Raw genomic sequence first — 24,308 nt, 5'->3', positions numbered from 1 at the left:
TCTGAGGCAAACAGTGAAAGACTAGTTTGGAATGTCAAAGCCTCTACATGATAACAGCAAGTAGTGTGAGAGTAAGAAATCTGCATGGCTAGCCACAAAAAATACAGAAGCAGCTTAAGAGATTATGAGCGATACAGATAGATAGGTGTCAATGTCAAAACTTGATGGCTGTTATGCAATGTCAAGTATTAAAATAAAGAGTTCTGATCTTTCAATCATCTATTTTGTTAGATAAAGAGAATGAAGGAGAAAAATATTTAAAAACATTATTCTCACAATTAATATTTTCATAATATCAAGTTTTTTTTCAGCTGTTAAGGTAAAACTAAGAAAAGATTTTTAAAAATAAATAAATAAAATGCATCAACAGGTTTAGTTTTTCACCACTTTGCAGTCTGTAGGCGCTTGAGTTAAACTAGCATTAAACTTTACTTGTTGTTCAGTAGAGACACAGTATTTGTAGAAGGTTTGTATTGCTTCATTTTCAAATGACCTTTCCGTTACATGTGATTTGTCAGCAGCAACATTCTGCTCAGGGATGTAGACTTTATTGATTCTCTCCACCAGTTCCTCAGAGGACATTTTTCTTTCTCACTATGTGTGAAGTGATAGATAACAAAATGGAAAATCTTGAGATGTGAGCTGAAATGGATTTCACTTGTAATCTGCTCTCCATAATGGGTTTCAAATAAAGGTTTAGTTGAGCAGCACATTTCAACTTTAGGCTTTTAAATTATGCCTTGATACACAGGAAGTGGAAACAAAGCCAGGATCGGCATAACCGACATCAGACTACAAGTGCACCCTGGAATTGGGGTCAGTGTGAGCTGCTGTGCAAGTCTTTTGGGTTCATTCATGGTTATATCTTACATGCCATCATTTATAAAAAGGCTGAAATTCTGTAAGAGAACCCCTGTACCTTAATTAATATGTCATGCCAGCTATAGATCAGATGTTCACCAACTAATGACTCCTTCCAGCATGCTAATGCACCATGTCACAGTGCAAAAGTCACTTCAACCTGGTTTCATGAACTTGACAATAAATTTAGGTTCTTAAGTGGCCTTTCCAGTCACCAGATCTGAATCCGGTAGAACACTTTTGGGAAGTTGTAGAGCGGGAGATATGCATCATAAATTTGCAGCTGGCAAATATTCAGAAATTGTGAGATGCACTCATGTCAATGTAAAAGCTGTATGATCTGGATGCGGTCCTGTAAAGCCGGGTGAATGGAATCTGCTATTTCCACCTTAACCAGAATCCACTGTTGGTTATTCTTGCCTCTTGAGTGACCCCAGTAGTATAGCAGAGGAGGCATCAATATGTAGAAATCACAAATAGATAGTCATCCCAGTTTGTGAACCATTTGCCAATTGTTTTAATGACACAATGGTGAACATACAATGCTGAGTTACACCAACCACGTCTCTTCACTTCTACACCTCAACTCACTATCTGCTCCTCCTTCCTTGTTAAAATAAATCAATAAACTTCATTAATACTTCCTCTAACATGAACTACTGCTTACATCATCATGTACCAGAATCTCAAAGAAATGTCTCCAACATATTGTAGAATCCATGTTGTGAAGAAATGAGGCTGTTTTGTCAGCAAAAGAAGGCTGATCATTATTAGTACAGTGTTCCAAGTAATTTTCTCAGTGAGAGTATTTTTAACAATATTGTCAAATGTAGGTTTTTTTTTTTATATATATTTTTAGTTGGAGTGGCATAGTTTATTTTCTTGGCGAGTGGATTTTTCTTTGGATAGCTGGCCTGGTGTGGCTATTTGTGTGAGTAGGCCTTGCAGTTTACTGGTGATTCCTGTCTCATTCCCAATGTCACCGGGATAGCTTTCAGCTCCCATGAGTCTGAACTGGATTAGAGGGGTTTAAGAATGTTATGTAATAAAAATTGATGGCACCTTGCATTCCATTGCTGCCTAGTGGGGACGGGTGTCAACCCTCAGGTTGAAAACCACTGCATTAAATAGACCCCAATTCCAGTTGTTTTGTTTCAGAACTTATACTGTATCATTTGAAAGACTCTGGAGAAAAGAGAAAAATGGCCATCCATGATCAAAAATTATTGCTTATTTGAAGAGATTAAGAAAAATAACTTTAACCTAATTTAAATTCATACAGTAATCAAAAGTTCCAACACAGTCGCACAAACATTACAGAGTTTTGGCAGGAAAATTAGGAAGTTTTCATTCACACAGAGCACCATAGACACATAGAATAAGCTACTTGGTCCAGTTTATCTGTCCATATTCTTAGTCCTAGTGTCTAACAAGTAGTGTGGTAAACAGTAGGACTTCAGGGACCTTCAGAACTTAACTTGATGTTATTTTGGGGGATATAAGTGAATAGGACTGACAAGTCTGTTTGGCTTCATGGCCTGTTCTCATCTAATTTTTTTTTAATGTTGTTAAATTCTAATAGTACATGCTGCCACCCTTAAAACCCCTGCAAAAGGAAACGTATAAATGAGCTTGATTATATTTTACCTGCATATTTGGAATTCATCCTCACTATAATTCATTAATAAGGTATTTAAAGCTTGGCTAGAGTTCAGTAAATCATACCTGAACAGATGATGCTGGCATCATTCCGGTGATCACAAGGCGCTTTGTCCCAAGACACCACACACTGCTCCAGGCGGGACTCGTTCCCATTACAAAGAAATGTGTCTTTCCAGACTTGACCCATCCCTTCCCCAAAATATGCTTCTGAAGGTGTTGAAATGGCTTCTCCACAGAGAAGATGTCTGCAAATCACATTAGCAGCTTTCAGGTCTAGATTCTTGTCACAAAGTGTTCCCCAGACATTTTTATGTAAAACTTCCACCCTTCCTGAACATCTTGAGGAGCCACCCACCAAGCGAGGGCCATCTCTGCCTGCAGAAGAAAATCAAAATAAAATATGCTCAAAGTATTTGAATGCATAGTGTGTAAAATATTAAAGCAGGTTGTAGAAGATTTGTAAAATGGAGTTCTGGGTAAACATTACAAACATTAACAAATTAAATAAAAAAATTACACCAGAATGAGAAAAAACAATACTGGACTTCATACTGAAATTTAAAACCCTTTACGTTGTTTGCATTTTTATTATAAAAGTTATAAATATATCTTTCAAACATTTTATTGAAAAGCAGGATCATTTCATTGTCATATCCAGCTGTGTACAAAATATCCATCCATATTCTGTGCCCGCTTAAACTAATTTCAGGTTTTGGGGCCACAGCAGCAATAAAGCAGGAGAATATTCTGGAAGGGGTCCAAACTATGCAAAACAGCTGAAGCAGTTACAAAAATGTGCCAAGTTCTATACTATGGAAGTCAAATCGATCGTTCGACAAATACTAAACACAACCATAAGTCAAGGACCTTAAATTAAAGTTAAATCTTTTTTTATACCAGAAATACACCGAAATAATGATAAAAAAGAAAACTCTCAATATCCAGATCTTAGATGATCCAGGAATACATGTGTCTTCTGTTTACTGTCGCACTGATGACGTCACCCACTGTGCACTCCTGGTGCCCCATGGGAAAACTTGCTAAAGTGTCCAAGAACAATCAAAATGGTGTCATGATATATAGTATATTTAAACAATATGCTGATAACCCATTAAAATTAATGAAAAACATTCAGCATAAATTAGCACAGTATGTGACATGACTAACAATAAATGGGGCAACCATAAACCAGAAATAAACAAAATGGAACAGCCAGAATAACAATACGAAAAAGTAATTTTCAGTTTGGAAAAAAATGTCAGGTAATAGAACACTACTGTGGCAAAATATTTCACCCATATTCCCTCTTAGTTTTGTGACAAGCAGCATGCACTGTATCTAACTCATTATTCTTTTGTACACGAAAACAATCAGTGGAATAACCTCAACATCATCAGAAAGTCAAAAGAACCTGATCTCATTCACAACAGTGAAGAAATCACATTCCTCATCTTTCCTTCATGTTGTTTCTGCAGAATCATCGAGGAAGTCCCCTAAAATCCCAGCCTTTCCATGCCAAAGGATATTATACATAACAAAGACAAGATGGTGCCCACCTGAACAAATTACTCCAACGTCATTCCTATGGGTGCAGTTTACAGCCTTGGGTGCTGACTGAGGGCATTCAAAAAGAATGGACTCATTACCGTTACATTCAAATTGTCGATTCCATACAGGTCCACTTCCTTCACCATAAACTCCTGTCCTGGTGGACACTGCAACCCCACATTGAAGTTGATGACAGACCACATTGGCATCTTCAATATCCCAGTTGAAATCACAAAATGTCCCCCAGGTCTCTCCAAATTGCACCTCCATACGACCAGCACAGGGATCCTTGCTGCTCACCAGTCTCGGCTCAACGTGAGCTGATAATAAAATTAATTTTACTATTATTTTTTTCTAGTTTAGTAAAGTGACTCTTTAAATACCCTATGAGAAAAAAATATAGGTTTTTACAAGTCAGAAAAGTTAGTTTTTTTTTTATTTTAAACATAAACACAAAATAAAATATGCTGATTGTTAACCAGGTTTTCCCTAAAAGCATCTCTGATGCTTCTACTTCATCTATATTTCATTCTCTCTCTCTGTTCAAGTATCATGGGAAAACTACCTCGCCTATTTATACAAAACGTTGCAGTGATTTCTGATATAGTCTTAACATAGAAAACAGGTTAATAAAATTTAAGATTTTGTACATATAAATATCTAGAATAAAATAAAAATGAAGACAACCTCACTAAAAGTTGCTGTTTTTGTTGGTTCTTCTAACCTTGATATCTCCAGAACACAACATGATATCATTTTAATTTTTTACTTCAAAAGAACAACAAATGATTGTATTATAACAAAACAAATTTTAGGTGTTTATGTTGACTTCAATAATAATTTGGAATTTGTTAAGCATGTTGAAAAAGAATACAATTTTTACATTTGCTACTCATTATGTCTTTAATGGTTGATTATATCAAAAATCTATTCCTTCGTTTCTGATTGCACGTTATGACAAACAAAATAGGTCCCATTCAGTTTTACTGTAGGGCAAATAATAAACAAGTAAAATGCCCAGTTGTGATGAGATACTTGTTTTAGCTTAAGTAACAAAGGTCTTTTGAGTGATTGAAAGCGGATGCTTCCGAGGTGGGTGTGTGAGCTGTTCGACTCTCACTTGTCTCTCAGCAATCGAGTCATAGATGTGGTGTATTCTACACGTTCTATAACATTTCAGTATTTTTAAACTATTGAAATAATTATTATTACTGTTCTCCGAATAATTCTTTGTTGAAAAATTTCTTCAGTTTCTTTAAATATCACATTTAACTTCACAGTAAAAGTTTTCAATCTTAATCTGTTAGAAAAAAAAAGCTTAATAACCTCAGAAGTGGCATATGCTAAAAAATACTAAAAAAGATAAATTTCTTTCTGTCACAATGAGGTGGTCATAAACCTCTGATCTGCTTTTTGTTTATTTTATGCATGTAATGTACATTTTGTCACTTTTCTCATTGAAGCCAAACAGAACAGCTAGTATGGAAATAAAGATAAAAATATAGAAGTGTCTGGCCCTGCTCAGTCAAATACAAACATAATGACTCAAAATTGTTATCCAAAAATTATAACTATAATGTTTATTTTACTTTCCTTGTTTAATTATTGTGAACATGACTTGTTTTACTTTAAAAGTAAATAAGCAATTCATCCAATGGAATTTGGTTTTAACACTAGAATTACCAGAGCCTACAAAAAAACTCGTAGATCCGTCCCAACTTAAATTGCTTCTCACTTCTCCGTCAGCGTCTTTTGTCCTTTAAATGTGTTGATAAGCAGCAAGCAGTCTGTTATCACATCACCCACCAATGCCTGCAAACTAAAATGTCTGTGTGCACTTTTCGTGGCATTATATGTGTATTTTTTGAGCATGCCTGTGTCGCTCAAACACAGGAAGCTCTGCAGTGTACTTGTGACTTTCTTTTTTCTTCGGTTATAGTCTTGAATAAAAAAGTGCACTTGTTTTGTTACACTTGTACATCAACATTTATATATTACTTACAGAAAAGCCAGATCGAATATTATTTATTTGGATTTATTTACTTACGTCCTACAGAGTGCAGAACTATAACGCATCTCTATGTGAAAACAGCTGTGTCAGAGGTGGGGGTGGGATCATCAACGCAACTGAGAGAATGAAACTGAATAAAAAAAAAAAAAGCAAACCTAACCTTTACAAGTATCATACATTTACACTGGCTGTTACAGATTGAAATCAAATGTATATTTTTATTCTAAAATAGTGAGAATAAAAGCAGCTCACTTCTCAAAACGGACTTGTCGGGGATCAAACCCATGAAGTTTTGATTACCAGTCAGCAGTTGATACCGTTGCACCACCGAAGTAGTCATAGCAAGTTTGTGTGAATGTAGCACCTTAACACGTGTTATTTTTCTACAGTTATATTTTTTAATAAAAGCGCGCTTGTTCTGTTATATTTGTACCTTTTGTGAAAGTGTTTCTTTGATATTTGGACTTCAGGCTTCACACATTATAAACTTCATGTCTACATTTTGTCAATTATTACTAAAACATGAAAAACGTTTCTTTTTTAAAGATGTGCTTACATAGATCATTGTAGACACGGAACACACATGAAATGCATGTGTTCCAAATAACGATATGGTATTTATAAAAGGTGTGATTTTGCTTGACTTTTCATTCTATATAACTCCAAGCAACTGACATGCAGGTGGGGGATGTGATAGCAGGCTGCTTGCTGCTTAGCAACACATTTACAGGACAAAAGACGCCGAGAGGTGAGAAGCGATTTTAAGTGGGACGGATCTACGAGTTTTTTTGTAGGCTCTGGTAATTCTAGTGTTAATTGTAAATAATAATGTAGCTGTTTTTATTCACTGATAGTAACTGATATTACAATAATTGAAATTTAGGTAATTTAATTTAAACTGCTTCATCATATTTAATGTGAAGAAGTATAGAGGAAAATAAAAGAAGATAATTTACTTCCTTACCAGAGCACACCATTCCAGCTGACAGTTTCTCAGGTTTTTCATTTGAATGAGTCACATTTGTAGCAAAAACAAAACAGTGCAAGAAATGTGACTCATTGCCATTGCAGTAAATTGGGAAAACCCAAAGATTTACATTTTGTATTCCAAAGTAAGCATCTGTTTTAACTGAAACAACTGATCCACATCCAAGTTGAGTGCACACGACATTGGCCAGTGGCGTTTTCACCACTTCATCTCTGAAGGTAGCTGTACCCGAGGAAGTTTTTATAAGCATTCTCCCAGCACAAGGACTTGCTCCACTTGCTAATGAAATATTAACAGCACCTAAAAAGAAACCAGGTTTTTGAAATGAAAATAAATCTTCATGAATTTTTTGCTTGTTGTATGTGTGATACATTATAACAGAGTTCATTTCTGTGATGTTTATGACATTTTGGGTACTAGACATACTTTATCATGGTTGTTTCTGAGACTACCATTTATTTGAACTGAAATTAATCTTGATGCCTTATGGAGGCTCATGTACTTGGCATTTCTGTTAAATATCTCTTTTCATGTTTATTGGCATTTCGCTTCAGATACAAATATAATTTCTGTCTGGCCTACAGCAGATTTCTTATTTTTTCTTCAGCTTGCTCACCTCCACACCACTTCTTTACTACCTGTTTTGGTGGCAAAACTCTCAGCTCTTGTACGTTTCAACATCTTCCTTTGTTAGACAACATCTTGCTATTCTACAGTAGATCCAAACAGTTCCATCGAGTAGTCACCACATGCCACAGAAGACTAGGTGATTGCTCACCGATGGAATTTTAACAGAATTTATTTGACAAAATATCATTAGCAGGTTTTGGAATTTACTTGCCTGTTTCCCTCACAATTTGAATTTTGTTAGACAGTGTGACAGAGGGTGCTATCGTCCTCTTGAACCCATAGACTATACGCCAGACACCAGGTAAAGGTTCAATAATACGACTTTTTATCAATATACAGTGTACAAAGCACCCTCCTCTCCACAATACTCATTAAACAATACAAATCCACAATAACAATAAATCCTCCACTCCCAGACGCGTTGCCACCTTTCCACCTAGCTCAGCTAAACTCTGGGATCTCCCACAGCCCTTTATATAGTCCATGACCCGGAAGTGCTCCTTAACCCCTGTCTGGGTCAGATCCAAAAGTCTTCTTTTCATCCCGGAAGTATGTCGGTCTTATTGTTCATGTGACTATGACGCACTTCTGGGTTGTATGCAAAAGTCTCGCTGCTCCTCCCAGCAGCATGTTCTAGGGGCCCCTGTGGTATCCAGCAGGGCTGTGGATGAAAACTCCAATGTCCATAATTCCCTCCTGGCATTCGGGGCACCTCCATGCTGCAGGGTGGGCTCCATCTGGAGGCCTGGGGGTATTGGCCAGGATGACAAGCCAGTCATAAACCACAACAGATAATACTGCAACTGCTTAAAGAGAAAATTTCTTTTCCATTTTTTGTTGAGCAGAAACACTTTGAAGTCTGTGTGAAGGTTGTTTTTAATGAGCCCCCTTGTAATGGGACAGTAGAATATGCTAAAGGGACGATAAACAACTGTGAACAAGTCTTTTCAGGCTTAATGTATTGCTGAGCATTAATAGTTAAATGTAATATGCCTTTCCTTGGCCTGGATCAAAAGCCAATGAAATGTGGCCAATAATTGTTCTTCTTCCAGACAAATTTAATTTTTGCTGACAAGTAGTGTGGCTTAGTGACCAAAGCAGTGCACTGTAACCCATAAAATGCAGTACCTCTGCATTTTACTGCTTATTTCTTAACCGTATTGCCTTTGTTAATTATTGCCTATGTTATTTTATTGTTTTTTTCCATTTTATTGATTTTATTAAAATCAAATACTGCACATACTCATGTATAAGTCGGGTCTTGAAACCCGAAAAATCAATCATATAATCAGACCCCGACTTATACGGCCGTTCAAAAATGTGACACTAATTTTATTTTATTTTTTGGACATCATCTTGCCTCCTCCAATCTCGCATCAGTTTCAGACACATCGAATGTTGTTGCAGCAGCACAGTTACCAATTTCTTTCGCCACTTTAATGACGTTTAATTGAAAACTAGCTTCATATTTTCTTCTGATCGAACACTAAATAAGGAATGCTCTTATGATAAAGGTGTATGAGGTTATGAGATACAAAAAACACAAATCAGTGCAAACGTCGCTTTGGAATAGTTCAGGTTTTACTGTGTGGTCACGTAGGCACAATACGTAGAAAAAAATGCAGTGTGCATTGTGGTTAGTCTCTCAGGTGGACATTAGCATATCGTAATGTCCTGGACCAATAGTGTGAGTTTTCTGTATTCGACTTATACGACTGACATTATAAAATACCAGAAATTATATGGTAAAATCAAGCCCTGGTAGAACTTATATGTGAGTATATACAGTATTTGAATTTCTTATTGTTCCCAGAATTCATTTGAAATGGAATCGATATACTGTATTTACTGGAAGTCTTTTTTGAATAATTGCTAATGGAAATTTCATCTAGGAGAAAGAAAAAGTAGTAAAGACATTCATCTTTCAGTGCTAATTAAGAATAAGACATGCATTGCAACCAAACTACTCCTTTGCAATACCACCTCATGAGTGTGGAGAGACAAGCATTCTTAGGGTTATCTGCTGCCTCTTCCTAAATTTCCAGAAGGTTGGAAGTTGAGAAATGTCTTTAATATGATAGAGAGAGCATGTAGGTGGATTTAATCATGAAATGCCAAAAGCCACAAATGGGAATTTACTATTTCTGGGAACATCTTTGTTTGGATCACAATGGATTTTGTAGCAATAGTGCCAATTAAATAGGGATCACTTAGGTAAAACAAACCTTTTTCTGTACTTCTTACAGTATGTATATATATATATATATATATAAAATTTGAGACTCATAAAATTTACCTTTGCATATAACTACGGCGTCCATCATATGATCACACTCATGCAGACCCCAAGGATCTGAAGGACATTCCCACAACTTGGTTTCATTTCCAGAGCAGCGAACTCTATTCATCCAGATAGGCAAGTCAAAGGATAGAATTTGAAACCGGGAAATGGTTTCTGCTTCTCCACATTCCATTTGCTTACAGACGAGACGAGCTTCTGTCATTCCCAAGCCGTTTGAACAAATTGTTCCCCACTGACCTCTGTAATAGATTTCCACCCTTCCTGCGCACCAACTTACAATGGATCTAAACCGCATTCTCATTGCTTCTGTCAACATAGAAAGTATCATTTTCTAATTGGAAAAATACTCTTTAAAAAGATTGTTAGTGATAAATTAAAGAAAACAAAGGCATAAAACAGAATGGCTTAATAGTGCTGATCCACAGCTCCAGAATTCATGGGTACCATTTGTGTGGAGAATGCATGTTCTCTCAATATTTACACTGTAACTGAGTATTCTAGATTCTTCTCATGTTTCAAATATGTGCACTAGATTAGTTGTTGGTTCTAAACTGTTGTGTGACAGTGGTGGTGTTGCATGTGCATCATGCCCATAGTTTGTTTCTACCTTGTGCTTATTGCTGCTGATATAGGCTTGGCCTTCATTGGGCCATGTAGATAGAGAGATACAACCATAAACAGAGAAAGTGTAAGTTATTTAATGATGTTTGTTCATACTTTAGATTTTACTGGTCTATTCACAGTTCTGGAAGGTGAAGCAGATATCTCACATACAGTATAGTGCATGCCACAAAGCTGAGTTCTTTTGTATTGTTTATGAGTCATATTTTACTCTTGTATACTTTATTAAGATGTGTTTTGTTATATTGATTTGGGTCCAAATTAAGTTAATAAAAGTAACACTTTTTACAGTTAAATAAGGGCTAAATTAAGACTATACAATAATTAGAGTGCTTTATTTTGTATTTCTTGTTTGTACTGTAAAAAAAGTAATTCTTAAATTTGATGTCCTGTGTTCTGGAAAATTCCCTTATGGTGTATTACAGCTGAATTGAGTGTGAAGGCATTGAGGTACTAGACTGGCCAGAACTGACCTCAAGCTTTCCACGGATGCAACAAGAATATCTTTTCTCTGTGTACATCAGTGCTTAATTCCTATCTGGCTGATATTAGTAAAAGCGTGACTAACTTTCTACAGCTCAGCTAAACTCATCTTTTTGGGATCTCCACCTCATCTTAAAAAAGCTTGACTTGTATCTCACTAAACTTTTAATTGCAGCTTTCATCCTGTTAGCAACATACCAGAATTTCTTCACTAGTTAGATCTGGAAAATACAGAGTGGACTACAATATAGAATCACATAATCTCTGAACACGCTGAATCTGAAATTTAAAGGAAAGTTAAAATTACTTTTAACCATTTGATGTAACTATTCAAAACAACAAAATCACAACACATTCCTGGTGAAAAACATATTACAGTTCCAAAACTGACGGTGGTGATCACAAATAAATCAAGACTAAATAAGCACTTTCTGAAGTAGTTGAGGAACTGAGAGGTGAGGTTTAACTGAGTTCAAAATGCGGCAGCCACACTTCTGTCACTGCCTGAGTGGAAATTTGCCTCTCAGCTTCCTCCACTGCAATAAACTTTCTTCAAACTCGGCTGCTCACTCACACAATACTGCAACTGAGATTTTTTTTTATTTGATAAAAAATATAAATGTTTGTTAATATTTCATTCGGAACAATCAATTTCTCTTACGCAAGTACTGAATGAACTTGATATTATAAATGAAAGTCAAATGCTGATTTTTTAGCCTGCTATTGTCTATTCAATAATAACCTGCCAAATAAATTCAGTAAAGTAGCTGGTGCCAGCAGGTTATAATTAAAGGTTTTTCCTTTTTAAAATTTGCACAGAAAAACAACAAATTTGAATGTTTTCTCTATGTAATCTGTAATTACAAAAATAGCTAAGGGTTTACAAGTTTACAAGGTGAAAATAAATTATATGAGAGTAAGTGAGGTGAAGAATGTTTGACCATTAACTTAACAACCCATTTCAGAATATACTGCCACGAAAACCAAACCTACTAAATTATAAATTATAAAGTCTAAATACACATTTCAAAGAAAAATAGAAGTATTAGCTCATTCTCAGTCTGGGATCACATATTTCTCCTGATCTTAATGACAGACTAACTTTTTAACCATTCATCCACCCTGGCTGTATTCCCTACATCCTCTCCTATATATGTTACCTGCTTTTTCCTTTTCAGTCACACACTTGATGAAGTCTCTACAGCCAAAATGTTATGCCTTTTACTTTCTTTTCTTTTTAAAATGGAAATAATCTTGAACTTTTTCTCTTTTTTAAATTTAAATATGCCTCACAAACAGTTGTGTATGGTGTGATCACTTTCTAATTTCATTTCCAGTAATTAAGATCTAAGATGGAGAAAGCCAATTTGTTTAATATAAAACAAAATGGAATTACACTGATATCATGTCTGACATGTGGGACAGAACAGAATTCATAGGAGAAAATACACATGAAATAGAGAACATGATGGCTCCAGCGTTTATCTTTCTACTGGTACCCACAAAATGTGACAGTGATAAAAAGTATTATGTGAAAATCAGCTTTTTAATGATATGAATAAAAACCTCTTGTATAAAAAAATACTTGTGTAACAATAATAAACAGGTTTGCAAATTAAAAAGGGACTATGCTGAAATATTTAAGATTATGTTTATGCATTTCTGTTTGATTAATTTAAAGTAAATTTTGCATACTTAATTTTTCCATTTTTTTAATATAAAATATCAAGAGTAGGGTATATAAAGAGAGCAGACAGAGATCGTCAACTTTAACGTTTAACAGTGAAGAGCTTACCTTTATTTTTTAAAGTTTCTTGTCCTTTACTAGAGTCTAAGGAAGAAAAAGAAAATAAATTTATACATATATAGATATATATTCATCACCAAGAATAATACATACACACACACATACATATTATATATATATATATATATATATATATAATGTATTAAAACATCAGAACAATCGTTTTTAGAATTTCCCCGTGGGATTAATAAAGTATCTATCTATCTAGACAAGAACAGGCCATTCAGCCTAACAAAGCTCGTCAGTCCTATTCACTTAATTCTTCTAGGAAAACATCAAGAGTAGTTTTGAAAATCGCTAAAGCCTTACAGTCTACCACGCTACTTGGTGTCTTATTCCAAGTGTCTGTGGTTCTCTGTGTAAAGAAGAACTTCCTAATGTTTGTGCCAAATTTACCCTTAACAAGTTTCCAACTTTGTCACAAATCAGCCCAAGCCTGTATTGCTGTCCAAGTCCCTCTGTGATGAGTCAACAGATTCCTGGTTATCTGCCAATCAACCTATGTTGGCATCGTCTGCAAATGTAACCGGCTTGTTACTGATATTCCTATCCAAATCATTTATATTGTCACGCTTGGGTCACAGATGTGCACAGAGACACAGGAGGTTGTAGAAAACAGGAATTTTATTCAAACACTGCAAACAAACATTTGTTTCTTTTTCAGAAGATTAAACGTGCTCCATGACAAGTCAGAGATGACAGTTCCACTAGGAGCAGAGAATGTCAGAGAGAGAAGCAAAACAATCAATTCCAAAACTGACAGGCGCTGCACAAGGCTTTTAAGTAAGCGGAGTACCGCGTGAGGTCTTTATTACGCGTTATAATGCAAGTGAGAAGGGTAAGGAGCAATGTGAAGGTAGACTGTGTTTCAGGGGTTTTCCCAGGGGCGTCTGTGTCCTTTTGGGGTGCGATCACCCCTCCAGCTTACAATATATACCACAAACAGCAGCGACCGTAGCACTGACCCCTGCTGGACACCACTCTTAACAACAGCTAGTTCTGTTATGGTTCCTCGCACCATCAAACTCTGCTTCCTCTGTCTGAGCCAATTCAGCACCCATCTACAAACATCACCATGAACTCCCATTTCTTTTACCCTGTCTTACCCTTTCCACATTTTTTATCTCTTCATCTCTTTCTGTAATCTGTAATTCTGTTTAACTTGTTTTAGTCAATATAAGGGTAATATTAGCATTCTATAAACATTAAAGTCTTACTTGCACAAATGACACCTGCATCCCACTTATGTTGACAAACTATTTCATCCCGAGTTCTTGAGTCACACTGTCTCAGGTTAGTTTCATTCCCATAACACTTTACAACAGTTAATATTTGATCTTCAGGTAGAGATTCTGAGTGGATATAATGGGGTGCAAAAACAGCGGCACCACAGCCCAGCTGACGACACACCACCTCAGCATCAGGCTGGTCCCATGAGTAGCTGCATACGTGGCCCCACTGACCATCATAGAAGATCTGGATTCGGCCAGCACAAGGATCATTACCTTCCAGGCGAACCTGAAAAGGACCTTTAAAGGACAGGAAAGAATCTGCTTTACAATAAGTAAATGGTTTTTATTACTCATGTTTTTCATAACAGTTTCTATACTGAATATGCCAAAGAACCATACATAACCTATGCAGCTTGCTTTATGATTTCTTCTTACTGAAAGAAAAAATATTATTTTTTTTTATTTTTTCTTTATGTGACACTACACATATTTTCATTTTTGTAGTTTCAGAAAGCAAGGATTTAATCTTCTTTTTAGATGGCCTAGAACAGAGGTGGGCAATGTTGTTCCTGGAGAGCCACAGTGGCTACAGGTTTTCATTCCAACCCAACTGCTTAATTAGAAAGCAACCCTTGCCAGTCTCAAGCCTCCTTTAATTTTATGGCTAGTTAGTCTGCCATGTAAGGTTCTTATATCGCAGATTTTTTTCTTTCCAAGGACACCATCCAAATGATATGAAGCCTAAAATGTATAATTTTCAGCCTGTCTCATTTTTCTATTAAGTGTTTTATTAATTCAAACAGTGAAAGTTGAACACAAACAGGTGTAAATGGAAACAAGTTAGACAGAGAACTGCTGGTTCCTTTGTCAGTTGTATCTCATAACTAAAAGGATTCATTGAAACACTGAATGCAGCTCTTTAAGATTAAAATAAGCAATTAAGGGTGGGGAACCAAGACCACTAAAATGAAGCATCAAAATGACACTTAAGCAATAAGCACTCCATCGTCAATAGTTGACTTCTCATTAAGAAACTGAGTTGGAGCAAAACCCTGCAGCCACTGCGGCTCTTCAGGACCAACATTGCCCACCCCTAGCCTAGAACAGGGGTCCCAGTGGCTGCAGGTTTTCATTCTAACCCTTTTCTTAATTTGTGCATTGTTTTTTTTTTGCTGGTAATTAACTTCTTTTGAATTAATTTTAATTAACTTGTTTTTTAAGATTTGTTACCCTGAATTTCTTCATTTCTTCCCTTAATTGGCACCCAAACAGAAATGAAATGTGAAGCGAGTGAGCCAACAGAAGACCAAGCCAGTCAGGGCCTCAAACTCCAACCAATTTCATTCCAACAGCTGCTTAGTTACGTGCCAATTCTTGTTGTTAATTAAACTCGTTCTTTATTTCCATGGCTTGTTGCTGCTCTCATTGTCCAATAGCATACATTTCCAAAACTGTTGGTTTTCTCTTTTCTAAGATCACTGTTAAAATGTTTTGGGGACCTGAGCAGATCAGCATTCCTGAGACCTTCACCTTTCTTTATTTTCAGATACTGTATGATCGACAATGTTGGTCTTGTTTTGCTGGTGATGTTTTGGTTTAATTTGCATCTCATTATTGTCTGGCTGCTAATTAAGGAAAAAGAAACAATTAAGGGGTCGGGGTCTTCAAGAGTAAGTAAGTAATAAAATGAATTCAAAAGAAGTTAATTAGCAGAAAGGGTTAGAATGAAAACCTGCAGCCACTGGGACCCTCCAGAGTTGGGGACTCCAGCCTAGAACATTTACTCATATTGTACACTGCCCAGGAGGGGATAAGCAGCCAGTTGTCCAGGTCACCTGAACTGTTACTCTCTGTCTGGCTTAGACTTTGACTTGTCTTTTTTTGGACTGTGGACCACCAGAAACACTTTCTTCAGACATGCTATTGACTCGTGTTTCTATTTTCTTTTTGCCTGCTGTCACTTGTCATTATCTCAATTTGAATATTATTAGATTTTATACAGGTTTATCGGCTGTAATAATTGTTGTGTTAATCACATTGACACTTATGCTGTTTTACTATGTGCTCAACCTGATTTGTTTGGCTGTGTATGTAGATGAAATTACTTTAATTTTCATTCATTGATTTGTAATTGAAAATTGTACAAGAGTTTCTGAGCTTCTACTCTCAATGAAGCCCCCGATACAAAAATTCAATTTGATTGCTTTGAACCAGATTGAGTATTTTACATTTGTGGGGTATCTTTTCAGTTTAGTTTTAATAAAGCTGTCAGCAGTTTTGCAGAAAAACAAGATAATACTGACAAATATAAGGGCTTGAGCTTCACTAAATGCATGTAATATGTAGTGTGGGTGTAATCGCTGATTTAGATTTAACCTTTATTCACCTCATTTTCACACTTTCTAAAACATTTGTTTCTCCGGCTGAAAGTGAAAAATGAATGTGGTATCTTAAGTATATTTAAAAGCTAATTATTTTTTTTACCAATTAAAAATGATAAAAATAATGCTTCATTGTCCAATTATGTAATTTGTTCATTTACTATTTTGCAATTAATTTAAAATATGGCGCTAATGTTATTAACTAGAAGTATGATACTACAGCTTATTTAAATTTAAGTCAGGTAGAAAAGCAACTTCGTACAATTTCACACAGAAGACGTTGGAGATCCATAAACACATGGAAGACGTTACCAAGCAGTGTGGTAGGCAGAAGGATTCTTGGGACAATCAAATCTTGACCTAATGTTGTTTTGGAATAATTAGGTGGATAGGATTAGTGAGTTTTGTTGAACTGAATGCCCTATTATTGTCAGAATGTTTCGAATGTTTCAAATCAAGTCAAGTCAAGTTGGGGAGCATGCACTGGTGAAACAACTCAGGATCTCGGTTTGCAATCCCTCAGGCAGACATGCGGTCTAGTCCCAACCTCCGGAAATGACCCTCCATCTGCCACAGCCAGGTGTTACGTGGGCGACCCCTTGGCCTGGTCCAGCCACTTGGGTCCCCAACAATGAGGATCTTATGAGCTGGATCACCCTCGGGGAAACGCGCCACATGGCCGTAGTGCCGTAACTGATGCTACTTCACAATGCAGGTAATGTGCCTCATTCAGGACTCCTTGAGCAATCGCTCATTCGACACAAACTCAAACCAACGTTACCCAAGGATTTTCCAGAGAGACACAGTACCAAAGGAGTCCAGTCTTTGTCTCAGGTCACCGGATTACGTCAATGTCTCACAACCATATAGCAAGACAGAAAGCACCAGGACTCTAAAGACTTGGACCTTTGTCCTTTTTCAGAGATATCAAGAGCATCACACACCCCTTTAAAGTGATCTCATGACCCCCCTTCATAGGAAGAGTCACCAGAGACATGAATGTCACTGTCAATGTAAGTAAACCTCTCGACAAGGTCGACCCTCTCTCCGCAAACAGACACACTGCTGATGGCTGTGCCCAAGAGATCATTAAAGTCCTGAATCTTGGTTTTTATCCAGGACACTCGCAAGCCCAGACACTCAGACTCCTCACTCAGTCTCTCGAGTGTCTCTCAGAGCCTCCATTGACTCTGCGAAGTCTGAAAATCTGAATCTAATGTTTCAGTGTTCTAAAAACAACCTAAATGATTTAGCTTCTCCTGCCACCATATAAAACTTAATGAGTAGCTGTACTCCATCAAGTACATTGTGTTGTCAGTGTGTAGACTTCCTTACAATTCTCAGCATAAGTCAAACTAGATTAGGAGGCAGAGCCTTTAGCTCTAGGACACCAAAACTCTAGAATGATCTACTAGCAATTTTCTGTGTTTTATTTTAAACCAGGATTTACTTTTTCGCACAACACACTCTCATTTACGATGCTATTGTTAAGTGATTACGATTTCTTTTGGCAATACTGACATTTTGATTAACGTATGTAATTCCTTTTATCTTGGACTTCAAAGTCACTGTGTTGTTGCTGAAGATGGCCTCATTCTCTCACATGATTGGTATTCCAGATCATCGTTAACCTGTGCTGAAGTGCTTTGTAGCCTGCAAATAAGGGACTTTTGGAATTATTATTTTAAGAAAATTACTAGTTAAAAAAAAGAGAAAAAGAGCCAATGGAAACAACCAATTCTGCAAACCAATACGCTTCAATCTGTAATTTTACTTATTAATAAAATGTTTATAAAAAAAACTCAACTTTGTCCTCTAAAGGTAATACTCCTCTCAAAAAATTATATTTTCTTAGCAATTACTTGCTGTGAGTTGTACATAGTGATGGCAGAGAAAAATTGTTAATGAACACCCATGAAGACACGGGGAGATCATGCAAACTCCATTCAGGGAGGACCTGAGATGTGAACCCTGGTCTCCTTAAAGCGGGACAGCAGTGCCACCATGCCTAAGCTACTAAGTATTAATGTACAATACTTGGATTTTCGGAATATCTTTTATATATCAAGTGCTGAAAATTAATTTTAAAATTATCACTTAAAAGAATGACTTTCAAGTTCAGTGCTGGAGGCTACCTGAGTCTGCAGGTTTCCATCCCAACAAATGTATTCTTTTAATTGTATTCCTATGTTAATTAACTTAGCTGTTATATCTTTTTGTTTGTGTGTTTTGTTTGTTTGTGGGCTTTTTGGTGTCAGTTCAGAAATGACAAACTGATTATGCTAAAAGTTTACCGAATGAGGCATGAGTGTTTGTGTGTGTGTGTTAGATGCATCAGAACATCACAATTTATTTCTTGTTATTAAATCTTTTGTTCCTCTTAGCTTCTAAAAATCACACACCTGGGTAACAACAATAAAATGTAGTTGCTATCCTTTTGTATTCAGTGCTGTTTGCCCTTGAGTCTCCTGTGCTTGCCATTAATTGTAAGTATCTGAGTACAATTAAGAGAACAAATGGCACAGAAAAAGTGAATAAAATTGAGTTAAGCATCTAAAGATATGGAAAAAGCAGAAATATATTTTTTTATTTTTCTTTAAATGTAAGACAATTGCTAAGGCACTATTCTGAATCCAAATTAAGAGAAGAAATTAAAAGGAGGGCTAATTAAGCAATGAGATCAAGTAAAGGTAAAATGACTGACTACTTGTGAAACTGGATGGCATGAAAAGTAGGCAGGCAGTGTGATGCAGTGGTTAAGATTTAAACATTCAAACCCTGAGGTTGTGGATTCAGATCCCACTCCCGACACTGTGTGACCCTGAGCAAGTCGCTTCAGCTGCTTGTGCTTTGATTAGAAGAGCAAAAAGAAATGTCACCAATTATATCTCAAGTGTTGTAATTTGCCTTGTCGGTAAGTTAGTCATTTCCCAACCCGCTATATCCTAACACAAGGGTCTGCTGGAGCCAATCCCAGCCAACACAGGGTTCAAGGCAGGAACAAATCCTGGGCAGGGCACCAGCCCACCGCATGGCAAACACACACCCACACACTAGGCACACACTAGGGACAATTTAGGATCGCCAATGAACCTAACCTGCATGCCTTTGGACTTTGGGAGGAAACCCACGTAGACACAGGGAGAACATGCAGACTCCACGCAGGGAGGACCCGGGAAGTGAACCCACAGGTCTCCTAACTGCGAGGCAGCAGCGCTACCACTGCACAATGTATAAAGGTATCAGTCATAAGGCAGAGTGGTGGCTCAGAGGCTAGGGATCTGCACTGGCAAATGGAAAGTTGTCGGTTCGAATCCCGTAAATGCCAAAAGTGACTCTGCTCTGTTGGGCCTTTGAGCAAGGCCCTTAACCTGCAATTGCTGAACGCTTTGAGTAGTGAGAAAAACGCTATATAAATGCAAAGAATTAGTATTATTAGAAATGTAAAAGCTTTCTTTCACAGGGAACTACTGATTTATTGTAAACAAATGAAATAGTTCATTATATAAAAATAATTATACCCTGAGTAAAGGAATTGCTAGATGTACATGACTTATAACATATCAGAACATTGGCCATTCTGCTTATTCATTTTTTTACCTAAGCCACTAATAATTACTGTGAGCTGTAAGATACCAGATACTGTAAATTAATCATAAAAAGCAATTAATAACATTTTCAAAGAAGTTTGTTTGTCATACAGTAATTTCAATACAAATATTTTATTTTACTTCACTTCTTGTAATTAAAAATGTACTGTGACTGGAATTATTTAACACATTTGTGATTTTAGAAATTAAACTTTCCTCCCCTTAAAATAGATAGAAGCCAACAAAATTGTATTTATCTTTTAAGCTCCAAGAAACAATAAGAAAAGTATCTTCACATTCTTCAACATAAAAATATTTTTCAGATGAAATACACAATACAGTATTTAAATTGCTAATAGATATAAAACATTTTTATAGTAATAGTATTCTTGCATTAAGATATCACTTTACAAGTATAAGTAAACATTTTTTTGAAGTTTTAAATTCTCTAGAATGCATTTAGCTTGTATACTTACAAGCCACGTGAAGGACACACGTATAAATGCTCCAAAGAGCCCACATTCGGCACATGTTTGTGTCATTAAATAATCTTCGCTCACTACTAAGACTGAGGAGCTGGATGAATCTGAATGAATTATGGGGGAAAATATCATAAATGTGCACATTCTTTGTGGTTCATCTACCATGCTTGGGAGCAATTATAATATTTTTCTAAACCAATAACAGCGACATGTCTCCAAAATTCACCATATATGTACAAGAAGGGATGACAAACAGGTGTAGATTACAAAGCACAAATTTCTGATCATCTCTGATAATGGAGTGTGGAGGTTAGGAGGCAAAAACCACACCATGTAAAAAACTTCAGAGCAGCAGAGTAGCTAAACTGACGTAAAGGAATATTTGGAAACAGATTACATGAACAAGCTTAATTGTTCACCCCACACGCTGAAATAATAACTGGTGTTTCTTAAATCAAGAAGTTATGAGAGGACATGTTTAACATACTGTTTGGTTTATGAATGATTTCTGCAACTGAAGCAAACCCAGAGTATCCGCCTCAGTAATGAATACATTAATTCCTTTAACTTTTCTATTGCAACTTCAACTGCAAGTTTTAAGCCCTACTTTGTGGTTTATTTTGCTTGAAGAAGGCAGGCATGCCGTTCAAGTAGAAACATTACAAGACAATGAAAATGCATAGCTTGGTTCGAAAGGACTGATATAAAAAGTCTTTTTATGATTGGTGGAATTGGAAACACCTGCTCTGAAAACCAGTACAGATACAGAAGCCTTGAATTTCTAGGACAGTGCTGAACAGCTGCAGATTTAGAGGAGTTTAGTGCAGCCATCTTACTCATCAACATAAGACTGTTTAAATATTACTGGAGGTGAATAATGGAGAATTATCTGTCACACAATGGGGACAGGCGGCTCGGTGGCGTAGTGGTAGCACTGCTGCCTCGCAGTAAGGAGACTTGGGTTCGCTTCTCGGGACCTCCCTCTGTGGAGTTTGCATGTTCTCCCCGTGACTGTATGGTTTCCTCCGGGTGCTCCGTTTTCCTCCCACAGTTGAAAGACATGCAGGTTAGGTGCACTGGCGATCCAAAATTATCCCTAGTGTGTGCTGGATGTGTATGTGCCCTGCGGTGGGCTGGTTCCTTGCCCTGGGTTTGTTCCTGCCTTGCGCCCTGGGATTGGGTCCAGCAGACCCCTGTGTTAGGATGTAGCAGGTTGGAAAATGACTGACTGACAATGGGGACTCTGCTGCTTTTTATTAGTTGAAACAAAACAACAAAGTATAAAGAGCTGGGGTACCACTAGGGTAAGTCACATATAATGGAATGAAAAAGTAGACAAAAACCAATGCACATAAACCAATAGTAGGGAGGTACTACTGGTTTGTTGGTGATTCACCGTCAGATGATGGTTCCACAATGAATGTCAGTTTCTGGTGTTGAGTTTCCTTTTATCTCGTTTGAGGAAAAGGCAGAACTTCAGGTCCAATGGTAGAGAATGTGACGTTACTAGTCACAAGGTGATCTGTCCTGGACACAATAGAGGAGAAGGTGTTACAGACATTGCCCTCATATAGTCTGGAGTGGTATTGCTCTCAGAACATTGTAGTTGTCCTATATTCACACTTGTCTGGCACAGTAATGAGCATCATCCTACACTGGAAGACCAGCCACCAGCTGTCCTGTGAGATGGATTACACTTGAACATTCTGATTACTTTTGCATCTTGGCCTGAGATAGTTTTTATGATTTCCTTTCAAAATTTTATCATGGAAACAAAATTAAATATTATTAATTTCAGTAACTTTTCTTGCAGCCACTGTTCAAAGACTTACTCCAAAATAATTCAGTGAACCCTACTATTGAGTAAGCCATTGAACTCTTCAACTGTAGGAAGCTGGTTTGCCTGAGTAAATGACTCCCTGTGAAACGCCTGATAACAGGGCAACCAAGGGATACAAGGGCTAAACTCAATTCACTTCGACTCAAATCATTTGGTATTGTGCTCTTTACACAGTTCAGATTGTTCAGAGTGCTAAATAAGATTTTTTTTCGAATTCTCCAATGGCCTGAAATCTTTCCTCCAAGCAAGACTGAATTACATTTGTTTGCCTGTTTTCCTTCAGGATTTTTTACATTATCCATTAAAATTTTCTTAGGCCTTTCATTAAGACAATTAATAATTAAGATTAAGATAGACTTCTTCTCATTTCCTTTTTGTTTGATATCTTTTTTCTAATTTTTCAATATAAGAAATTATTCAGTTTTTAATTTTTTTTTATTTTGGATAATGAACAGGTGATGATTTTTACATTTTTTTTATAGGGTGGCATTTTATTATGCTGGTTACTGCTGTTACTTTTCTACTCAAGGTTTAAGTGCTGGCCCAGTCAGTTTTTTTAATAGCGTTTCCACATGATCGCAGTGCTTATTTGGGTTGTCCTCAGAGTACAGCACATGAAGGTTAGATTGACTGATGTCTGCTAATTTGCCTTGTTTGATTGAACGTGCATGTGACTGGCATCCTATTCAAGTCTGTCTTGTGCGTTTTACCCAGTGCTACTCTCACCCCACATTTAGATTACATGACAAGAAAATGAATGGCTGGATGAAGCCAGTATGCTTATCTCGCCCTGTCTTGCTGTGATGGCTAGTTAATAAGCAAAGAGTTGTGAATGATGTAGCTGCTCTTTTTCAGCATGTATTGTTGCTTCTATTGTGCTTTGTTAATTGCAGATGTTTGGATAAAATTAACAAAGTGATGTATATTTAAAGACAGTGGCATGGAAGTTGAGCTCTAAAGTTATAAATTCAAATTTGAGATGTTACATTTCAGCCAAGGTCATAGACTGGGGTTTAAATTCTTGTCTTATGTCTATTTTGTTAATTTTTCAGTGTTAGATGTATGTTAATCTCACTTTTATTTAGTATTTAATTTATCCCCTATGCCTGTTTTATGTTTATAGTGTTTTGTGGGTGGTTCTCCAAGAGGCTGGGCCACCTGCCTATCTCTTCAAATGACAGCCCTGAGCTCTATAAAGGTGGAGGCAACTCACAGTCCTTTGCAGTTCATTTGAAAGTGCTTGGGAGTTGGTGAGTGTTTCCTTGTGATTTTGCTATGCTTTTGGGATTTCTGGAATTTTAACCTTTTTATTTTGTTTTTTTTTGACTTCACTATTAGATTACTGCATTGGCATTTGTTCTCTTGGATTGATTTGTATTTCCAGGCAAATCCTTTTGCTCCCTGTGCTCTGTAGAGCTTCATTTGGTAACAGAGCATTTTTATATGTATAAATCTTTTATTAAGAAGACTAGCAAAATACCCGCAGCTTCGCAGCGGCGAAGTACTGCCTTAAAATTTTTATTAAGAAGAAAATTAAACCTTTTTAAACCTTGGGAAAATATACCAATAATTATTTGTTAAGGATCTCTTTGTATACCACATTGTCAGTTCGGCCCTCCAGTTGTAATATGACCAAGCTGTGAGCTGAGCTTACGCTTGAGCATGCAACGTACAGTTGGCCATGTGAACAGTAATCTTGTCTCAAATCTCACAGCTTGGATTGCTGCTGTCATAATCGGTTTGAGGTTCATGGATGGTTTCAATTACAACAGTATTTGTAGGACTTGTTGTGTTGAAGTGACATTCAGCATCTGTCAAGTGTTGTAAGCATACAACCGGTTTCATCGATAACTTCACATCCAGCTTTTGA

At 36.7% G+C, this 24,308-nt stretch overlaps 1 protein-coding gene across 1 annotated transcript in view; it reads right to left on the bottom strand.

The window, feature by feature from the left end:
• Positions 1-21,239, bottom strand: part of LOC120529928 (scavenger receptor cysteine-rich type 1 protein M130-like) — a 51,249-nt gene extending 30,010 nt beyond the window's left edge. Inside the window, exons 1-5 of the mRNA XM_039754136.1 lie at positions 21,206-21,239; positions 14,131-14,442; positions 7,047-7,370; positions 4,170-4,391; positions 2,587-2,898 (exon numbers count right to left, since the gene is read on the bottom strand). Of these exons, the coding sequence (XP_039610070.1) occupies positions 2,587-2,898; positions 4,170-4,391; positions 7,047-7,370; positions 14,131-14,442; positions 21,206-21,239 (1,204 nt within the window). The remainder of the gene's footprint in view (positions 1-2,586; positions 2,899-4,169; positions 4,392-7,046; positions 7,371-14,130; positions 14,443-21,205) is intronic.
• Positions 21,240-24,308: the final 3,069 nt, after the last annotated feature.

This window comes from Polypterus senegalus, chromosome 5, assembly GCF_016835505.1.
Source record: "Polypterus senegalus isolate Bchr_013 chromosome 5, ASM1683550v1, whole genome shotgun sequence".
NCBI classification, from domain to species: domain Eukaryota; kingdom Metazoa; phylum Chordata; class Cladistia; order Polypteriformes; family Polypteridae; genus Polypterus; species Polypterus senegalus.
The sequence above is the reverse complement of the archived record's forward strand: the minus strand, read 5'-3'. Positions and strand labels throughout refer to the sequence as shown.